The 21,647-nt window shown below is 41.4% G+C and overlaps 1 protein-coding gene across 6 annotated transcripts in view; it reads right to left on the bottom strand.

Annotated features, from left to right (window-relative positions):
• Positions 1 to 21,647, bottom strand: part of CACNB4 (calcium voltage-gated channel auxiliary subunit beta 4) — a 242,662-nt gene that overhangs the window by 50,914 nt on the left and 170,101 nt on the right. For all 6 annotated transcript variants that reach the window (XM_032410487.1, XM_032410495.1, XM_032410519.1 and 3 more), the window contains one exon: positions 1,842 to 1,961. In XM_032410487.1, coding sequence (XP_032266378.1) covers positions 1,842 to 1,961 — 120 coding nt within the window. The remainder of the gene's footprint in view (positions 1 to 1,841; positions 1,962 to 21,647) is intronic.

The following is a 21,647-nucleotide window of genomic DNA, read 5'->3' as shown; positions in this document are numbered from 1 at the left end:
GAAGAAGACAGAGTGGGATTTTTCATATTGAAAAGTATAATAAGATAATTGATAGTACCAGGCAGGAAGGGAGACCACTTTCCAAAGAGGTGTCTCAAATGGGTTTCACAGTCCCTGGCAGCATAGAGAAATCTGCAGTGATGACTCTAAAAATGATTCAACCCAATCAGCCTAACCATTTTCCCCCTCCTGTGCTACTTTCCAACATCCCAAACAAAGAATCCTACCCTACAGTGCTGGGGAGGGATGCAAAGACAGGAGGGAGCTATCTGCTTTGCCCTCTGCTCCTAAAACTTATGTTTGCTATTTTAAATGATGATAGGTGCCCTTGGGATACAGGAAATGTGTGCTAGGTCTTAAATTAAAAGGTGGTGGTGGGAGTAAAATAAATATTTTTTGAAATAGCCTCAGATCTGTAAACCTGTGGAATCCCACTCAGTAGAATGAATACCTTGTCCTGCCAGGAAAAAGAAAGGCCAGTTAAGGGTAGACCAGAAGGACGAGCACCATCTTCTCCCTAAGTAACAAAAGCTGGTTCTGAAACTCTTTTTAGGCAAATTCCTCCTCAGCAAAGTGCTCTTGGGCGGGTGCAGCCTCGCAGAAGCTAAGCAAACCAGCAGCCTAAACTAACGGTGCTGCTGGCTGCCATTTGGGTGACCACAAAGGCCACAAAACACTCTAAAAGAAAACTAAAACAAAAATTAGCCACAAGTGAGAACACAAGGTTCCTGCAATCCTGGGCTGCTTTGTTAGTGGCTCATTTATTCGTGCTGAGAACATGACCAGGGAGCAAGAGTTGAGGCAAGACCCCAGTTAGAGTCTTACCCATGTCCCTTCACAGGCACTGCCCCACACCCCCTTCAGCCAACCAGACACAGATAACACGTGTCACAGCAAAGGAAGACGCCTCATTATTGACATCGTTCCCCTCTTACTGCTCTTATAAAGAGTTATAAGTTATAAGAGTTTACTGTAAAAACAGAAAAAGGAAGGAATTCATATTATTTGAGCTTCATTTTTTCGTCTAAAAGTTAAAAAGACTGGATCAATATGCCTTAGGAGTCGTCATGGAGGGCAAAGAAGAGAGGCTGGCCACAATCCCCGTCTTATATTTTGTATAAAACTTCATTTGATAGAAGGAGTCTATGCTAAAACAAACAAACTAACTAACTAAAAACAGTTTGAAAGGCATAGAAGAGGAGATCTCTAGTGACTCTTCTAGTTCTAAGATTCAAAAATGCAGTTTGCTCCCTATTGCCCGCTCTGTAGGTACAGAGATCCCCAGGTGGGGGCTCTCCCTCTGTGGAACATCTAAAGTTCTGTTTTGGCAACACCTCTGATTGCTCAAATTTGCCGAAATGCTAATAGTTGTTCACAGCTCCAAACCGCATGCTGAACTTGAGGTAGGAGACTGAAACCAAGAGGGGAGCAGTAGAGAGACCCACGAAACAACAGTGCACGAGTAGCCCGAAATGAAGGCTGATGGCACAGAGAATGAGGGGTAAGGAATGGGCAGGACAACCCGCACCTTAGAAGGCTCTCTGCCAACACTGGCAGTGGCAAGCTTAATATTAGCCACAACTGTGAAGTAGGAAGGTGCCCAATAATTCACCACCAAAGCTAACACAAAGGGTGAGGGGTCAGGGTCTCAGGAAATGGCCCCCCTGGGAATGGTACGAACCTCTCTTGGGGGGTGAATGGGTCAGGGAGCCTTACAATCTGGTGCCTTATCAGGATGATCATTAAATGACTGTTCCAGAGGAATCTGAGGCAGGGGATGGACAGCTGATACCTGTTGAGCAACATGCCACTGTGGAATCAAAGAGGGGCAAGAAAATCACCTTTGCTCTCTCAAGCTGGATAGCGGCTTGTTGTTCTCTCTCCTGCCGAATTGCTTCCCGATCCTCTTCCAAGGAGACATCGGAGTCAGACGGCCTGCTCGTGTAGGAATCCGCTGAGCCCTGGAAAGGACAACCCAGAGGGGTTTAAATGAGGTGATGTGGAGCTTCTTCAACTGTCACATCCATAAAGCATCCTGGAGTGAGTTGTCTTCATTTGCGTAGGGTTTAGTGCACGCACTCTGCGCCCGTGTTGCAGATGTATGTTCAGACGGCAGGATATAGTTAATTATCTTAGTAATTCAGAAGGTAGCAATGTTGTGAAGGAAAATATTTTGACTAGATCAAGTGCTAGGAAGTGAACTACAATGAAAATTATGTGATATTCAGCTCCAATTCTTCTTGTTTCATGCTATCTTTTATATTAAGCCCATATTCATTTGTGGACCTGAAATTTCATTCCATTCTCCCTTTTATATATACATCTAAAGGAAAAAGAGACTCTGCATATGATAAGAGCTAAACTCTACCCATATCTTGGGCTACAGAAGACCGATTTATCTAAGATTTCCATACAGCAAAGCAGAATCCTGCATTAGTAAATGAGTTTCCAGTTCTAGTATCCACACCATTGAACTCTTTCACTATTAAAGCTTCAGTCATTGGGACGCCTGGGTGGCTCAGTCAGTTAAGTGTCCAACTCTTGATTTTGGCTCACGTCATTGATCTCAGGGGTGTGAGATAGAGCCCCACGTCGGGCTCCATGTTGGGTGTGGAGCCTGCTTAATAATCTCTGTCTCCCTCTTCCTCTGCCCCTCCGCCCCTCTCTCCCTCTCAAAACAAAACAAAACTTCAGTCATTGTCCTACAATAGCCATACCTGGTCACTATGGCTACCAAGCCATGAACCTTAAAGATGAAAACAAGGATGTCCTTAACGGAAGCACACATCTAGGAAGGCTATTTGAACAACACTGAAATCCAGCCTGACAGATGTGTCCAAGGTACTGGGGGCGCCCAGCATCACTAGGTATTCATGGTGTAAGAAGAGATGAAAACTACAGCAGCTAGTTAAAAAGTTAAAAAAAATTCCTTTTAAGTTTGCCTTCTGGCTGCTAAAGGAACGTCACCCTTACGATATCCTCAAGCTGGCATTACAAGTTGATATTTGCATAGATGATGACATTTACACAGCAGCATTATTGATAGAACTGATGTATTTGGCACGTTTCATAAGTCATGCACAGATTTTGAAAAGCATAGACCTATCCATATAGCTGAGAATCTGCTATCCACTGCAGAAAAGAACTCTAAGAATGGTTGACTGCTGAAATGGATCCTTTGAAAGTTTTCCTAAACTTAGAAATGTTAGGGTTAGCACAGATTTCCCTGGTGGCCTAGGACAGTAACTCCTGGTGAGAGGTTTTATCAGAACGCCCAATAGAACCCTGGTTCTTAATTCTGCTTCTGCAACTTACTTTAGAAAACTGTATGCAAGTTACTTCGGCCACTCCAGACTCAGTCTCTTCATGTGCACAACGGGGACACCACTTACTTCAAAGAATAACGAACAGCTAATTGACTTAGCCTTCACTATCATACCAGCACAAGAACTAGCTGCTTTGCACACCTCATCTCTCTGAATCCTTGTAACAGTGTAGAAGCTTCGATTCAAACTTGGGCAGTTGAACTTTAGAACCAGCAGTTTGAAACCCTACACTGAGCTGCACTTGATATTAAAATATTTACTCCAGGATCTGGCACATGGCAGGTACATAATAAATGGCCATTCTCATCCCTGTTTCCTAGTCCGGAGAGCTCTACATTGATTTTTAAAAAAATTAACAGACTCTAATCATTTTTTCAACTCACTTATATATGCACAATAGCCCATCTCAAGTATTCATTTTTCTTATTCTATTTGTTGCCAAGAAAATACTATGTTTTTTTCCCAGCTTTACTGAGATATAATTGACATATAACAACATGTAAGTTTGGGGTGTAAAATTTGTTGATTTGATGCACTTATATATTGCAAAATGATTACACTATAAGTGTGATAACTACAATGTGCCCAAATCCATGCACTTAATGTAGCACTTTTGAAAGTGCCCTTTATAGAAGAAATGGATTTGTTAAACAAAAATTATAACCAAATTCCTCTGTGCAAAAGTACTGGGGGAAAATCTGGACCTACAAAATGGATCAATGCAAGGTGACTGACTATTCTATAGATCCCTCATTGCTGAAAAAAAAAGCTACCTTGAAGTCCTTTTAATGAGTTCTCTTAGAACACAGCTTTTGTCCAAAGTTAGGTATACCTGTAAAAAATCCAGAGTAAGAGAGAAAGGAAACAATGTTTCTAAAATATATACGAGAACAGTTTTGAGTTAGCGCGAGGTGATGCTTTGCGGCAGTATGATGTATGCTGTAGATCATTGTAAGACACTGGACTGGCTGTGTGCCGAGGTCTGGACCAGCACATGATTATGCTGCGTGAAGTCAGCAAGGAGGCACTTGCCGTGTTTTGCAAACATGTGCTGGGGAGGCTGGTGACCGTGGTTCAGGAGCAGGCAGGCTGCCTGCTGCAGCGGTGAGGCAAACGACTAAAATAGGCAGTCTACTGTTGACACGAGGAGACAGCTCATTCCCGAAACTATCTTAACGACTTTTCATCCTGGCATTCCATCATCTCTGAGCACACAAGAAGCAACTCAAAGGATTCCTGCAAATGAACTTGATTTTGAAATGTGAACAAAACGGTGGAAATTTCAGAATTACTTAATAAGTTCTACTATTGCCAAGTACACATAAAAGCAGAAGTTTCTGTTTACTTCCCTGTTTCTGAGACTATGGGTAGCGGGAAAGATAAAGCACTAGGATATTCGTTTTCATAATCCCAGGGTTACATCATTTCGACATTTACTCTGGTTTTTCTTCTTCTTTCTTTTTTTCAATGCCATCTACATTGCTTTGAATAGGAAAATCACTGCTGCTGTCTTTCAGGGTCTGGGGAAAACCAAAGTCCACCATCAAGAGCCCAAATTTGGCTCGTGGACGTGTTCTGCTGGCTTGGCAAAGAAATGGTTTCTTGTTTTTATTTATTTGTTTTGTTTTGTTTCAACTGGGTGAAAGAGAGTATAGACATAGCCCAGGAGAAAGAAGGAAAAGAAAACAAAAAGGAGCTGAGTGGTGTACAAAGGTTCAGAGAGAAGAACAACGAAGCCACAGAGCAGCAAGAGGAGACTGCCTGGGCCAGACCAGAGGAAGGATCTGGAAGGGAAGGGGCTATCGCAGGCTTGGTAAAACTGAGGGCTGGAGGGGGCGGGCTGCCAGAGAGCTGGTTACACATTTACGACCAGGCACAGGGAACTGGCAAGAAGAGAACAAGGTGGGCTGCCAAGAGGATATAAGTGAACATGTAAAGGTTACCAACTCTGGCAAAGGCTGGAACATGCAGCCCCACCAGCTTTCCATCCTCCGGAATTCTATGTCATAAAATGGGCAAACAGCAAGCTAGCCAGCTTATCGGCTGAGCCAAACCTGTGCAAGAGGCATGACAGAGGCTAGCCTCAAAAGTTCCTAAGCAAACACCATGGCAAGTCCCATCTCGGTCTCCAATGAACCAACTAAATCAGGAGAGAAATGGAAGCAACTGCCATAAGTCTCTTCATAAATATATGTATATAGACAGATGTATATGTATATGCTTGGATGTCATTTTTTTTTTAAAGATTTCATTTATTAATTTGAGAGAGAGTGTGTGTGAGAGAGAGAGAGAGCATGAGAGTGGGTTAAGGGGCAGAGAGAGAAGCAGACTCCCTCCTGAGCAGGGAGCCTGATGTGGGGCTTGATCACAGGACTCTGGAATTATGACCTGAGCCCAAGGCAGACGCTTAATCAACCCAGGCATCCCTCAGGGATGTCATTTAAAAGCCAAAACATAATGGATTCTAGTGAACATCAAAAGAAAGAGAGGCACCTGGATGGCTCAGTCGGTTAGGTAGCCGACTCTTGGTTTCAGCTCAGGTCATGATCTGGGGGTTCTGAGATGGAGCCCTGCATTGGGCTCTGCGCTCAACAGGGAGTCTGCTTGAGGATTCTCTCCCCACCCCCCTTGCCCCTCTCCTCCCACTCACGCTCTGTTTAAAATAAATAAATAAATCTTAAAAAAAAAGAAATGCAAATCTTTCCATTAACATAAGGCTCAGACCCGTTTTCCGCCCTTTTTTCAATATTGAAAACAGACTTCGTGCCTTTCATGAATCTTGAGTACAAAATACAAAACACTGATGGAAACACTGGAAAATCAGTTTGCTGTTGTCCTGGAAGAAGGAAAGTGATCCCGAGTCGAACAATGGAAGGGCTTCTTCTCATTCCCAGAGGCGGGGCACGACGTAGGGGAGAGAGCAGTCATGGGCTGGGGGGCCAGCCAGTGCTGCGTTGAACACTCTAGCCAGTTTTTCCTGGCTGTGGATCTTGGGCAACTTATTTTAACTTTCTAAGTCTCCATTTCATCCCCTGAGAGATGAGGATAATAATGTACACCTTGTAGAGTTTCCCAGTGTTTGGTTTGAAATGAAACCTCACCTTTTACCACCATTAGGGAAATTCAGGGAATGCCAGCAACTAATCTTTGACTCACTAAAATTCTGGCAGCTTTTCAGCATTAAATTTTTGGCTGCCCCAGGGTTTTAGGATTTACATCTTGTTATTTAAAAAAAAAAAAAAACAGCATTACTGAGGCATAATTTATATATCATTAAATTCACACATTTTAAATGTACAATTCAATGATTTTTAGTAAACTTACAGAACACAATTTAAACCACAATCTAATATTAGAGTATTTCTACCACCTCCAAAGAGACCTGTGCCATCCCCAGTCCCTCTCTAATCAACATCCACTTACTGACCCTGTCCTTTTAAAATTGGAATATACTTTCTCTTTTTATAAGAAATTTTAGTTATGTGTATTTTATTATTTTACTCTATTATTTGTATTTTATTGTTGTATTTTATGACTATTTTAATATTACGTCATGAAAGTAGAGTAAGGAGAAGGGAGAGTTCACAAATGTTTTATTTATTTTATTTTTAAGATTTTATTTATTTATTTGAGAGAGAGATCGAGAGAGAGCATAAGCAGAGAGAGAGGAGAGAGGCAGAGGGAGACGGAGAAGCAGACTCCCCAATGAGCAGGGAGCCTGATGCGGGCCTCGATCTCAGGACCCTGGGATCACGACCTGAGCCAAAGGCAGACACTTAACCGACTGAGCCACCCAGGCGCCCCCAAATGTTTGATTTTAAAATGCATTAATAGCAGAACAGAACCTTGTTCTTGCTGGAACTTTCGGGCTTCAGGCTCAGGCAGTCTTGGGCCTCTCACTTGCTAGCTCAGCTGTCCATTCACTGAACACTAACCTCTGGTCAGGTCTGCAGTGGCTACTGCATGAGAGGAGAATGGCTTAACCATCTGAGAGTCTTTCCTCGTTCGAAAAATGGAAATGAAACCCTTCAGGGTTATTTTGGAGAATTAATAAGATACCATAGTACAACATAGTATACAAGCATAATAATGGCACATACTAAACCCCTGCTGTCCGAGAGAACTTCTGTAGTGATGGAGATTCTCTTTATGGGTGCAATTCAATATGGTAGCCACTAGTCACAGGTGGTTATGGAGCACTTGAAATGTGACTAGTGAAACGGAAGAACTGAATTTTTTATCTAATGTTTAAATGCTTAAATTTTATTTTACTTCAAATAATTTAAATTTAAATACCCACACATAACTAGTGGCTACCATATTGAGCTGTGCGGGAGCAGACATTCCAAATGTCAGTTTCACTTCCAGATCAGACAAGTGAATGCCCAACTTGGTGTAAATTTGGTATTTTAATAGTTGTACTAAGTGGACTAAGTGACGATGGAATGTCCAGAGAAACATATCACTCCCAATAGATTTGAGTTTGTTTCTCTCCACCGAGTTTGCAATGACTTAAACGATGCACTTCTCCACACTGCAGAAGGAAAAAACCCTTACTTGATTATTTTCCCAGATTTCCCAGGGTAGATGGGTGAATAGCCCACTCACAAGGCTGCTCTAAGCAAAAAGGTCTCTTAGGCATCCTTTATGTTTACAGTCCAGCCCCGCTTTCTTACAGATACTTTCTTCTCCTTCACCCCCTTCACCAAACATGCCAGAGCTTTTGCTAAGGCACCCAGCCTACAAGGGTCCAGGCTAGTCTCCAAGGCGATGTCTGGTGCAGAAGCTCAGTTTTGTTGAAAAGAAAGACACTCTTGCTCCCATCAAAATCTATCTATTCTTTGTTCCATGATTTTAAGTTCTAGGATGGTTGGTTAATTGACCAAGGTTTATGATTACTGGGTGTGATGTTAATGGTTAGCCATCCCAGCCCCATAACATGAGTTTGGTGTTGTTTTTTTGTTTTTTTGTTTTTGAAGAATTGTTTTCATTGCCTTAATCCAGAGCACTGGATAGTGTGTGCATTCTCAGCACTTTGGCAGAACAAGGAACTTTTGAAACTATACCTTAGAGATGACAATTTAACTCTGCTTTAAGGTACCTTGTGCCATTTCTTGTAATTAGGAGGCTGGGTGAAAGAACGAGGCAGCTCTGTGGCCCACTTCTGCTGGACCTAAGACCTGAAGGTCAACCCCAGCCATTAATCTAAGCTTCGTTTGGGGGCTTCAAAGAGCAGTCAAGGGCAGCAAAGCAGTATGCTCTGAAGAGGCCATAAAGGGAAAGGAAAGAGAATAAATGCTTACTCAACCCTTACTTTTATGTCCAGACAGGGAAACTAAAGGGACCCCTTGCCTTCTTTTTTTTTTTTTCCTTTGCTCCTTTTCCAACTTCTATTCTTTTTTTTTTTTTAAGATTTTATTTATTTATTTGACAGAGAGAGACACAGCGAGAGAGGGAACACAAGCAGGGGGAGTGGGAGAGGGAGAAGCAGGCTTTCCGCTGAGCAGGGAGCCCAATGCGGGGCTCAATCCCAGGACCCTGAGATCATGACCTGAGTGGAAGGCAGATGCTTAACAACTGAGCCACCCAGGCGCCCCTCCAACTTCTATTCTTGCTAGGGCCTGCACCCCCACCCCACTCTACACCTGCCTTGTAATGCAAACAGCATACTTCCTCCTTGTAAGGGACAAAGAAATATTGCTATCTTTGGAGTCTTCCAGCACAATAGATAACATCTAAGGAGTGACTAGGTAGGGTCATCTAAACGTTCTTCAAGACCACTGACTCCAAAAACCTTGATGCCAAGACCCCTGGCTTCAGGGAATGAGTGACTCATGAGGGACAACAGGACCCTGTCCTTGTTCTGGCCAGTTCCTGGATGCCTAAGAGGCCATGTGCACCAGACCAAAAGTGACAATAAAAACCCACACCCCAAGCAAAGACAAGACTCATGCTCCTTTCCTTTCCAAGCCTCCCGGATGCTCTGTCTATATTTCTCTATATATACATGTATCTTCAACAAACTCTGTTTTCACTTCCTCCTGGCTCATATTTGATTTCCATCCTGCATGAACCCAGCCTACCCGGCACCAATGTGAGTTATTAATTTACGGACTTTATATCATCCCATCAACCCTATGAAGTAGGTTATGATTATCCCCATTTTACAGATGAGGCATTTGAAGCTCAAGACAGGCAGTAAGAACCTTCCTCCATGCCACTATCACAGGGAGCTCGCTATGCAGCGGGCAGGAGTGTGGGTAGAATCTTTTAAAAAATTTTCCCCTACAAAATCAGATGCAAAAACTTATGTCAAACATTTTAGTTGCCTTCAGTAAAACAAAACCCCATTCTACAATATTTCAACACTGACCATAGACTAAAATGTCCCTAATTTAGAATGATGGAAGTAGGTAAAGAAATGGCAATCTGAGATCATGGAAAGTGAATTGCAGGCTGCTTCTCAATAGACGTGTTTGCCACGCGGTATCTCTAGATTATCAAGGCTTTGATTTGTAGATTTCTTTGAGCTTCTGCTTTAATGACAGGATTTCTGCACAGCATTTTAGTTATTGATAGGAAATTTTCAGGTACCTCTGAGTACCTTAAAGTAACTTAAAGGGTCACTCCCCCAATTGTGTTTACACTACTTACGTACAGGCTATTTCTTGTAATTAAATTATAATTATATACAAACTTATAGTTAAAAACAAAGTGCCGGCTTTGTCTGAATTATCTCATTAGTGGAATCCAAATTAACGGGTTCTATTAGAACTGTTTTACGTAACAGTTTATTTAAAAGGAAGTAATATTCATTTAGAAAACTTAACCAGCCTCACCCTTCTTGTTCTGTTGACTAGTCTGACAATGGCCATAATTGCCTAATTTCGGATTGCTATTTCTTTCAATTGCCAAGAAGACCCATTAATGGAGGTACAATCACTACAGAAGAATGTCAACTGACCTCACAAGCACAAAGAGGGAAGTAACAAAAAGGCCCAGATGGAGATGGAGGGGAAGTCTCTATCAGCCGAGCCATTAGGTGCTATGGGAAAGGAGAAGTTGAAATGTGGGCTAAAAGTAGATTTGCAATTAATCCCTGCCAATGGTGGTAATGGGGAGGCAGATTCTTTTTATATTGGGGGTACTATAAGAACCGCAATTTCATGTGGTTCTACTTAATATACTGGGAGAAGAACAAAAGATAAAGATTACTTCATATGGATGCTATCTGGCTGAAACGGCTTTGATAACCAGTGCATAATATTGTACAAATATGTAAGAAGTGTGACATCAGTGAACACAGTTAGCAGTAAATCAAAACCCTTCTGTGAGACTGAGGGGTAATATAAGTTGAAAAAGTCATGATCGGGTTTTTTTGTTTATTTTTTTTCTATTTCGTTGCATCCAGTAAGAAACTGTACCCTAAAGGTAGGCATGATGAGATGATGGAGCTCACTCTCCTTATGGGAAAGGGAAAGTGATCACCTGCTGGGAAGGTGGCTTCAGGCACAGGCCACAGAATAACATCATGGGACATTGAGCAGCCACCCCAGGAACCAGCCCTACCTGGTCAGAGTGTACTAAGAGCTTCTGACCAATTCATGTGACACAGGTGAGTGCCTTGCCGGCTACGCCTGACTAACCCTCGCGCTGGCCCCTGTCAGCAGAAACCTGGGCACAAGTCTTCATTCAAGGGCAGTAGCTAGAGCAGCACTAATCTGGTTTCAGCTGAGATGTTAAAAAGGAAATGACGGTATTTGCTCAGGAAATCCTGGATATGCTGCTGGTAATGCAGACCTGCATACGGATGAGGGAACTAAAAGTTTCTTGTAAATGTGGACTTCTATGGCCCTTCTGGAAGAGTGACTGAGAAGTGCTTCCTTCTCATGTTGTCCCAGAGTGGTCTGCAAAAAGTAGCCCACAAAACTCTACTTTTGTGGTTGACGTTTGAGTCATATTAGAAATATGATAGTAAATATGCTTCTCCTAAAAGTAGCTTCAGGCAATCACTTACATCTTCAAAAAAAAAAAAAGACGTTTCCTTCTGGCATTTAAAGGGAAGGATAGGTTGGCTTAGAAGAGAAGAAGAAAGTGTGGAAAGGACTTACACCTCACCTGTATATTATTTCTGGAGCCTCCAAAATTGATGAAAAATTACCTTTAATTCGCTGGAGATATTTTTTATTCATTAAGTTTCTCATTGAGTGAGTGTGTACTGACAGCTAAGGGAATCCAGGTGTGTCATCAGGAGCAGAAATGCTTCCCTCAGACAGCTGCAGGTGTTAACGGAAGCCAGAGTGAAGCACCTACTTCATTTCAGGCGGGGACCATGTCTTAACAGCCTTTGTTGTCCTCGGAGTGCACAGCACAAGCCTTGTACCTCAGAGGAGCTCAGAACTACTTACTGAATGAAAGAGTACATTAACCTTAAATGATAATTTTGATAGGCAACATTAATTATTAGTAATCATTATAATATCAAAAACAATAATAACCACTATCATTTATGGAGCACTATGATGTCCATATATATGTACTATGGTTAGGGTTAAGCACTTTTATTAATTGTGGTCTTGGGAAAGAATATTTCCTGGAAAAGCCCCAGCAAAGGCTAGATTGGTATGAGTTTTTCTCTTTGGTTACCAGCCAATCTCCTAAGTTTCTGAAGCCTGTATATCTTAAGTTAAAAACAACTTGATGTAACTTAGTGGAGCAGTTTAAATTTAGGTACAGATGCTATTTTGGTATTATAAGAAAGGGACTGATTCGAGGGTATTGAGAGGTGTGGTGGGTCCCTTACGCACACTTGTAGAACACTTGCCACTCTAGGTCAGAGCTGTGCCAACCCCTGGTTACCTCCACAGAAGAAGGAATCTTCCAGCAGCTTAATGTCATGGGCCTTGTACGCTAGACTGCCATATTCCTTACACACTTGCTAGCCCTCTGCTCTTTGGGGTCTTGATAGACTCTGTACAGTGCCCAGCCCTCCTCATCCAAGTGGACCAACCCCATTTGGAATGTGGAGTGGCCAGAGCTCACATCCTTCCCCTGGCATAGTGCCCTTCCTCCCCAGCGCGTTCAGAAGTGGGAGGAGATGAAAGCAAGGCTTGTTTTTTGACTCCCATCTGACAATTCTGTGTTGGAACCCATTAGGTAGAGGACAAGGACTTATTCTTAGTTCAACCTTTGGAACCAGGAAATGGGGCTGTAATCAGAATAAAACCGCACTTTACAGATGTTATCTAATTTAATCACCATAAAAACTTTAAGAGACGGAGTTCATTTTCTGCATTGAAGTAAACAAGGCTTAGAGTCACCAGTAATATGCTCAAGCTTGTACAGCTGGTGAAGTGTGGTGAGCTTTGGTGTGACTGGCTCCAAAGTCTTTGCTAATAGCTAATAACTAAGCCCAGCAGAGGTGCTGGTAGGCACTGTTGGATGAGCAGATCATCAAGGTTGGAGGCATAAAAAAAAAAGTAGAATCAATTTCTCTCTCTCTCTGCTTTTAAAATTAACTAACAATTACTAGGATGTTCTGTCCTCTCTAGTACATTATCTTGATTTCTTTCCAAAGTTCTTTTGAGGCCTTATTGACAGGTCAAGCTGCACGCTCTAAGTCACCCAGCAATCAGCTAGTGAAGCCAAGACTTGCCTTTCAAGCAAGAGCATCTCTTGGATGATCTCTAAGATTCCTCTGAGATCAGTTCTTAAAGATGTCTTTATAGTGCCAGGAATCAGGTCTGTAAGTAATTGGGGATGGAGTGTTCATTTGCATTGACAAAAGAATACATATAATCAACTATTACTAAGGATGTGACCATCAAACCTGTGGGTTTTCTCTCCCCTTTCTTCAGGCCTATCCATTAGCTCATTAATATATCCAGAGTGATTAGAGAGGAAATTGATAGCTGCTCACTTTTTGTTAGAAACTTTTTTGGACCAAACAAACAAAAAACAAGTTAAGAGATGAAATTATTGATGAAAATGAATCTGGGAGAGATACTATGATTTAATTTATTCTGATCACCTTTATTTTTCATTAGGAAATCTAAGGAGAGGAAGTGATTATTCAGATGAGAGCTGGAATAGAAAAGAGCAGTTCAGACTTGGGCTTTGAAGCTAGACTGCCCCAGTTGGAATCCTAAGGCAGTCAGTCAGTCACTAGATGTTTGCTTCTGGACAAGATATTTAATCCTTTATGCTTAACTTCCTTTCTGAAAAGCAGCATATTAACCTAACTCATGCACCTGCTGTGAAGATTATACACTCAGAACAAACAGTGGAAGCACTCAGCAGAGGAATCACTCAGTAAAAGTTAGCAAGTACACTTCAGTTGATAGATTTATCCTGGCCCTTTGTTTCTTGGGTGAGCCCAACTTGCTGTTTTTAGCCCCTGTCTAACAAATAGAATGCTGATGGCAAGATCACATTCTCTTTTATGACTGGGTAATATTCCATTATATATATAAATATATCTACTTATATTGATAGATCTATATTGATATAGATAGATTGATAAATATTTCACATTTTCTTTATCCATTCATCTATTGATGAACACTTGGGTTGCTTCCATACCTTGGCTATTGTAAATAATGGTGCAATAAATATAGGGGTACATATATCTTAAAATTAGTGCTTTTGTTTTCTTTGGGTAAATAAAATTGAGGGACCTAAAGTGTATTACGCTAAGTGAAAAAGTCAGACAGAGAAAGACAAATACCATATGATTTCACTTATATGTGGAATTTAAGAAACAAAACAAAGAACAAACAAAGAACAAGAGACAAACAAAAAAACAGACTCTTAGATACAGAGAACAAAGTGGTGGCTGCCAGAGGGAGGTGGGTGGGAGGAAGGGTGAGATAGATGAAGGGGATGAAGTACACTTATCATGATGAGCACTGAGTAATGTATAGAATTGTTGACTCATTATACTGTACACCTGAAACTAATATAACACCACATGTTAATTATACATCAATAAAAAAATGGATAACGATTTAAAGCTTAAATTAATCAAGCTGAGTAGGAATTAAATGCTCTAGTAAGAACTTTTATTGAAACAATTAAAGGTATTGGCTAAAATGAAGTTTAGAAATCAGGTTGGCCTTATTCCTCCATATTTTCTCTGCCGGCCAAAGCTGTGTTTACCCAGGAGGCATTCCCTCTTCGAGAATAACCTGAAGATAGTCAGTTTTGGTTTTTTGTCAGAGAGTAGCATGGTTAAGATGACTGTCCTTTGAGTGTAGGAATGATGCCCTTGACCCACTCTCCACCCTAAGCTGCATGGCAGCTCCAAGTGACATGCTCACTAGCTGGGCTGATGTGGTGGCCCTCCTCTCTAAGACTCCAGCACCCACTTCAAGATGGCCAGGGCTGGGGTAGTCACCAATCACAGAGCATAGTCATGTCCTCTGCTAACCCACCCACACCTCAGGTTTCAGGGCCAGCCCTCTCAACAGAAGGAACCAATCTATCAGAAAATTTTAGAATTCTAAATGTGTTCAAAGAGTTACCTCCAAGAGAGAAGGCTCTTTTCCCTTCCAAAAGCAGAATATGGAGTCTCTGGACACAGAATATACCTTCTGTCATTTCATTGAAGAATATAAAGCAAGCTGCTTTACCTTAACTATATTTTGCTTTTTTTCCTATTTCCTCGCCTTTTTTGCCTCCTTGAAATACATGCTTAAAAAATGAAAACGCTTGGGGCGCCTGGGTGGCTCAGTCGTTAAGCGTCTGCCTTCGGCTCAGGTCATGATCCCAGGGTCCTGGGATCGAGCCCCGCATCGGGCTCCCTGCTCAGCAGGAAGCCTGCTTCTCCCTCTCCCTCTCCCCCTGCTTGTGTTCCCTCTCTCGCTGTGTCTCTCTCTGTCAAATAAATAAATAAAATCTTAAAAAAAAAAAATGAAAACGCTCCCATTTTAAAGATGTGGTAAATTTATTTAAAATAGGACTTTTGTTATCACGCTCATTCTGCATCTTAATAGATGGGGAAAAATTCATGAACGATATACATACATAATTCAAATGGTTAGATTTGAACTAAATTAACAAACATCTGAGTACCATAGTCTTATAGTCTCTGTTGTCAGGGGCGACAATGGTTATACAGCAGAACCCAAGTCCAGGTGAAGGCAAGGCCTGAGAAGAGAAGCAGGGGGTTCCCATCAAAACCTAAGAGACAGGATGTCCCGTCAGTGGAAAAGCTTTTTTGTCATTGGGTTCATCCTGAAAGCTCTTCTCCTCCACCCCCACCCCTGCTATTGCAGGGGACATGAAACTCCTTCCATGCTGCCACAACAAAGCTCAGAGAGACCCACAGTGTAAAAGAGGATGACCCTGAGACCAGCAGCCAGCACTGGGCAGGCTGATCTGGAAGAGACAGGTGCTTCCATCTTTCCAGTGCTGCATGCACCGACGCACTGGGTAGTGGAAAGAGAAGGGACACGTCCAAGAAATTCAGTCCAGGGAGACTTGGTCCCTTAATGGAGAACTTAAGGCAAATGCAGACACATACACTAAGAGTTCTCTGCCTCTTGAATAAAAAGGTTCCAGATGACAAAGGAATATTTCAGTGAAGGTGGCCTTCACTGTTTCACTAGAAACACAACAGCACTGAACCAGTGAACAGAGATGCACATGGGCACTGGAAAAAAGAGGGCTCAGAGATATTTTCCTTATGTCCCCCAGCAGAGGGGTGCTACTAATAATACCCAGTAAAAAGGGCCAGAAGTCAGTACCCAACAGCCTTGCAGAAACTGTGCACACAGTAGTGAAATTATGCTTAACTGCCTGGTTCTAACCTCACAGTCTCGCTTTAGTCAGTAATACTAAACACTTTATGGTCTTTATTAAGTTCCAAATAAGAGAATCCTTTCAAGTGTCATTAAAAATATATAAGTGAACCAGGCGAATCTAACTAATAACTGTCACCAGGTTCTGGGTAACCCAAGAGGACTCACAGGTGCCCTAACAATGCTAAGTCATGTCTGATTGTCTACCATCTAATATGAGATTCAAAGTGACAAGAACTTGCTGAAAGATCAGTATGTATAAGACCCCGTGTGCTAAGTGCAATGCATGTATGAAGATGAATAAGATGTGGTCCTTGCATAACAGGGGCTCATAATCTGACAGGGCAGACAGTTATGCAAATGAGCACATTATGAAGGAGAGCATGAGAAGGGATAGAACAAAAATACAAATCCAATTTGTGAATAGGAGATAGCAGATTAGTTCCGTTTGCGGGAACAGAAGATGGTAGCAAGAAGGTGAGAGAGTGTTAAGCAGGGCCATCAGGAATAGGCTGTACAGCAAAAGACATCAGGACAGGGCATTCCAGATGGGGCAGACAACAAAGCCAAGGGGCAGGAAAATAAAGGAAATCTTGGGAGAAGGATGAATTTTGATAACAGCATAGTCAGTATTGGGGTGGGAGTTGTGCAAGATAAAAGGCATGTTTCTCACCCTTCAACAGTTGATAATCAAGTTGAGGAGATGAGATAATGTGTTCATGAAATAGAGTAATTTGGTGCTGGAACTATGTTATTTAAAAACAAACAAACAAACAATTAGGACTATTGACTTTGGAGTTGCAAGAAGGCAGAGGTCAGTCTGAGGTGGCCGAGCCAAGGAAGCCTCATGGAGAAAGCAGGGTTTGAACAGCATCTTTTTTTTTTTTTAAGATTTTATTCATTTATTTGAGAGAGAGAGAGTGAGAGAGAGAGAGCACAAGAGGGGGTAGGGTCAGAGGGGAGAAGCAGACTCCCCGCTGAGCAGGGAGCCCGACGCAGGGCTCGATCCCTGGACTCCGGGATCAGGACCTGAGCTGAGGACAGCCACTTAACCTTAACCGACTGAGTCACCCAGGTGCCCGGGTTTGAACTGCATCTTAAGGACCAGCTGGGGTCAGGGAAATGTTTCCGAGGCATTTCAAGAAAAGGCAGAGGCATTGTGAACAAGAGCACGAGGAATGAGACAGTGGAAGTGTTGGGGAATGAGAGGTCCATGTTGAGAAGAAGATGGAAGGAAAATTGTGGAGTGAAATAAATGCAGATCCCAGCAAATTGGGGAAGCTGGGAGGAGGTGTTTGCTCAGAGGGTGTGAGTACAGGGCTCACACTGCACTGGAGCGAGAGTTTCCGATGGGCAAGTGTGCGCTGGGAAGATGGGTGGGGAAGTGTGAAAGAGTGCAGTCAGAGACTGACTGGGAGGCTGACAGGATGATGGCGGTGGGAAAGGGCAGGCTAAGTAACACGTTCCCAAGAACACATTCCAAAAATGGTTTAGACACATGGTAGTTACACGGTGGTGAGCAGAGCCTAACAGAGAGTTGTGGAATCACTAAGTGTACACCTGTAACTAATGTCACAATGTGTGTCAACTAGACTTCAATTAAAAAAACAAAACAAAACACCCAGGGGCACCTGGGTGGCTCAGTCGATGGGGCATCTGCCTTCAGTGAGGGTCATGATCACGGGACCTAGGATCCGCCCACATCAGGCTCTCTGTTCAGCAGGGCATCTGCTTTTCCCTCTCCTTCTGCACCTGCCCCGCTCATGCTCTCTCCCTCTCAAATAAATAAATAAAATCTTTATAAAAAAATCACCCAGTTAAACAGTAAATATCAGCATAGGAAATTTTTACAACAAATGCATGAAAAATAAATTATAAAAAATAATAAGTACCATGTATTACCTACTCTATTCCAGCAACTCAAAAACCATCTTATTTGATACCCAGTGCCTTCATGATATTTGTTTTAGTATACTATTTCATAAGTGAAGAAAGTCTGTTTTAGAGAGACACATTAATTTGCTGTTATGGATTGTACGTTTGTATCCCCGCAAAATTCACTATGTTAAAGCCCCAAACCCCAAAGTGACTGTATTTAGCCACAGAGACTTCATAGAAGTCATTAAGATTAAATGAGGTCATAAGAATGGGGTTGGCCTGGCTTCTGTTTCCATGGGGTGCCAGGCTCTTCATGGTGGCTCAGCTCTATATGCAAACCTAGTCCTAGTAGATGTCCTGGCCCTGTGTGGAGGCCAGGGACCCTGAGGAGACTCAACCCCCTTTGGAGGCCCATGGGCTTCTTCCCTAGGATGGCTTTTTTCTGAACGAACAGCTGATTCTGTGAGAGCTGGTGCCTCAAATCTCTGGGTTTTATGTAAACAAGGGGTTTGATGAGATGGTATGGTTCCACGGGACAATCTGTTTCAATGGCCTATCTCCTTAGGATGCCCGTTGGAGGTTTAGGCAACAGCCACTGAGGAAATGTCCTTGAAGTCTTTGTTTCTCCACAACGAGTCCGATCTTTCTGCCATTGAGTTCTTTGCAGCAAGCTCTGGAAGTCTGAAAATTAAGAACTGCTTCTTGGAGACCCTACCAGGAAGAGAGGACGGAGGGTTTGGGAGTCTGGAGGTACCAACAGAGTCATGGCTGTGATTCTGGTGTTAGCTCTCAGATGTGCCTTCCACCAGGCAGAGAAATCTCTTTCTACAAATATATATTCATACATATATATACTTGGCTATACTCATGCACTTTCCTAGAGTTGCACAGCTAAAAAGTGAAATAGGGGAGAAGCAAATGGACTCATCTGGCTCCAAATCTCACGCTCTTTCTTATTGTAGCTTCTCTGAAACATTTATTAAATATCTAAAATGCTGGGATGGGGTAACTGGGTGATGCGTATTAAGGAGGGCATGTGATGTAATGAGCACTGGGTGTTATATACAACTGACGAATTACTGAACTCTGTCTCTGAAACTAATGATACACTGTATGTTAACTAATTGAATTTAAATAAAATAAGTAAAAAATATATTATATATATAAAATGCTACAGATAGTAAATAAAAACAGCAAAAGAACACTTCATGAATAATTACAAAAGAAGAAATATGATCAGGAAAAATATGGTTTTGAGCAGGCTTGCATGTTACTTCATTAGTAACAACAACAAAAAAATCACGCAAGAACCAAGATTCAATAAAGATATGAAAAGGGTCGGCAGGATACAATTTACTGACCAGTTAGCATATGCAGGCACTGTCTTAGGTGTTGCCTAAAGGTGATAAAGGAGGTGAAAAACATCTTTTAATTTAATCATTTTCAACTTGAAGACCAGTATTTTTCACTCTGTGTTTGTTTTTAACAACTGTGTTAAATCCATCAACAAACTGTCAGCATTTCTATTCAGCAGAGATGAGGAGAAACAAAAATCAGCTGATAAGAAAAAATGTAGTAGACGTGGGAAAGTTTTAAAATGTATTGAGCCCTTCATCTAACAGGACCAGTAAATCCTCATTATTAATTTCATATTTTGTGAAAAGTTTCCCAACTTAAGCTATACTTGTTCAAGGCAATATTATAAAATTAGTAAATAATCCTTCCTCCTAAAAAAGACCATGAAGATTAAAAAAGGAATGTGGACTGAGTTTTGGACATTGCTATTGAAATATAGTTTTGTACTTATTCCAGGAGTTCTTTATAATGAAAGAGAGCATAAAAATTGACAACGATGAACAAGCAAAATGCCTCACTGGGCGGAGGTTGAGGCTTATCTTAATTTCAAGAATAAGAATTTGAGAAACAAGCCTTTCCCATCTTCATGCCTTACTGAACGAATCCCTGATAACCTATTTTTTCTGCAAATTCTATTCCTCCATTATAAAATTGGAACCACAATAGAACCTATTACCATTTAGTACAAAATGCTGTAAAGTATGCTGAATATGAAGGAAAAATGAAGCTCACATGGGCAGAACAACTAAACTTGCCTAGAAAATAAATCACTATGCACCCTGTCAATGAGTAGTTCTCATGAGAATAAACTGGATGTAGCTGAAGTTGGCAGCACTCTTAGTGGTTAACATGATCATTCATCTGTTGATGGGATGTCAATCTAAGCTTGCATAAAAACTCTGCAGCAAAAGTGCCCATGAACACCCTGGAAAATTCCCCCCAGTGAAAATGCTCCCGAAAACATGTGAGGCTGAGTCTATGACCAACTTAGACGTCAGATGACTAAATGAAGAATGGTTCTCCGCAAATACCAGAATCTTGTGTTCTAAATAATGAAAGTTAAGTCATCATCTGTCCTGAGATATTTTCTCTTTATGGAAGAGAAGCCTACAACTGATGATATTTTGTTTTTTCCTCCAGCCATCAGGAAGTCAGAATTAAGTTCTAACTTTCCTCTTGATACAGATCTTCTCTTAATTTGTATCTTCCATGACCCTAATCTTTGCTTACTAACTTTTTTGGGCTTTATATTTCTTTTAAGTCACCTCAAAAACTGTAGAATGAGGTGAGAGTAGAATTAAAAAAACAAAACTACCATGATTTTCACCAAATTTTATTCTACCATTTGTGATGAGTGAAACTTTCCTCCATTTTGTACAAAGATAGTTCTTTTGAGCCCTTGGTCGCTGCTATCTAATTAAAATAATTATTACTAGTGTCTCTTTTCAGACTGGAAGTTTTTTAATCCCTCTCTTGCTGTCTGCCCAGGTTCCTGCTAGCCATTTGGAAGTTTCCAAGTGAGAAATTAGCAGTTTACTGTGCTGTGGGTTGGCCTACTTCTGCCAATGAATGCTGAATTTGTGATTCATTCAGTATGTTTCTTTCTTTAAATTGAGGTACAATCAACATATTATATTAGCTTCAGGTGCACAAAATAATGATTCGGTATTTGTATATATTACAAAATGATCACCACCATAAGTCCAGTTAACATCCATCACCACACAGTTACATTTTTTTCTTGTGATGAGAACTTTTAAGATCTACTCTCTCAGCAACTTTCAAATATGCAATACAGTATTATTAACTATAGTCATCAACAATAAGTTTCTTTGTATTTACTAAGATTGGGCATAAGCATGTATTAAATCAACTCAAAATCTTTGTCCCATTACTCTTTATTTCATCAACATCAAACTAAAACAAAATTTTAAAATGTCTCTTCATTTATTTTGCAAAAAGAAACAAAACCGGGGCAACGTTATTAAAATGGTATCTTAAATTGTCCCTGCCAACACTTAGGTTCATCTTTCATCTTTCTCCTCCAACATGCCCCGGTCATAATATGCTTCTCATGTTTTTCCAGATATACTTCGTTCACAGTGCGTGGCACATGGTCGGCCTAGAAAATACCTGTTGAATAAGGAGGGGGAAGTGCTCTCAGATCAACTTGCCTTGTACGGGGTGTTGACTCTTATTCGAGAAGGTCCTTTTCTCCTATCCACGTGGCAAACTGCGTTTCATCGATCCACTGTGCTATAATTGTTTGTATGTGTTGCTGTTTTAC

Source organism: Phoca vitulina, unplaced genomic scaffold (assembly GCF_004348235.1).
Source record: "Phoca vitulina isolate PV1807 unplaced genomic scaffold, GSC_HSeal_1.0 scaffold1, whole genome shotgun sequence".
Lineage (NCBI taxonomy): Eukaryota > Metazoa > Chordata > Mammalia > Carnivora > Phocidae > Phoca > Phoca vitulina.
Note: the sequence above shows the minus strand (reverse complement) of the source record. Positions and strands in the feature narration are given on the sequence as shown.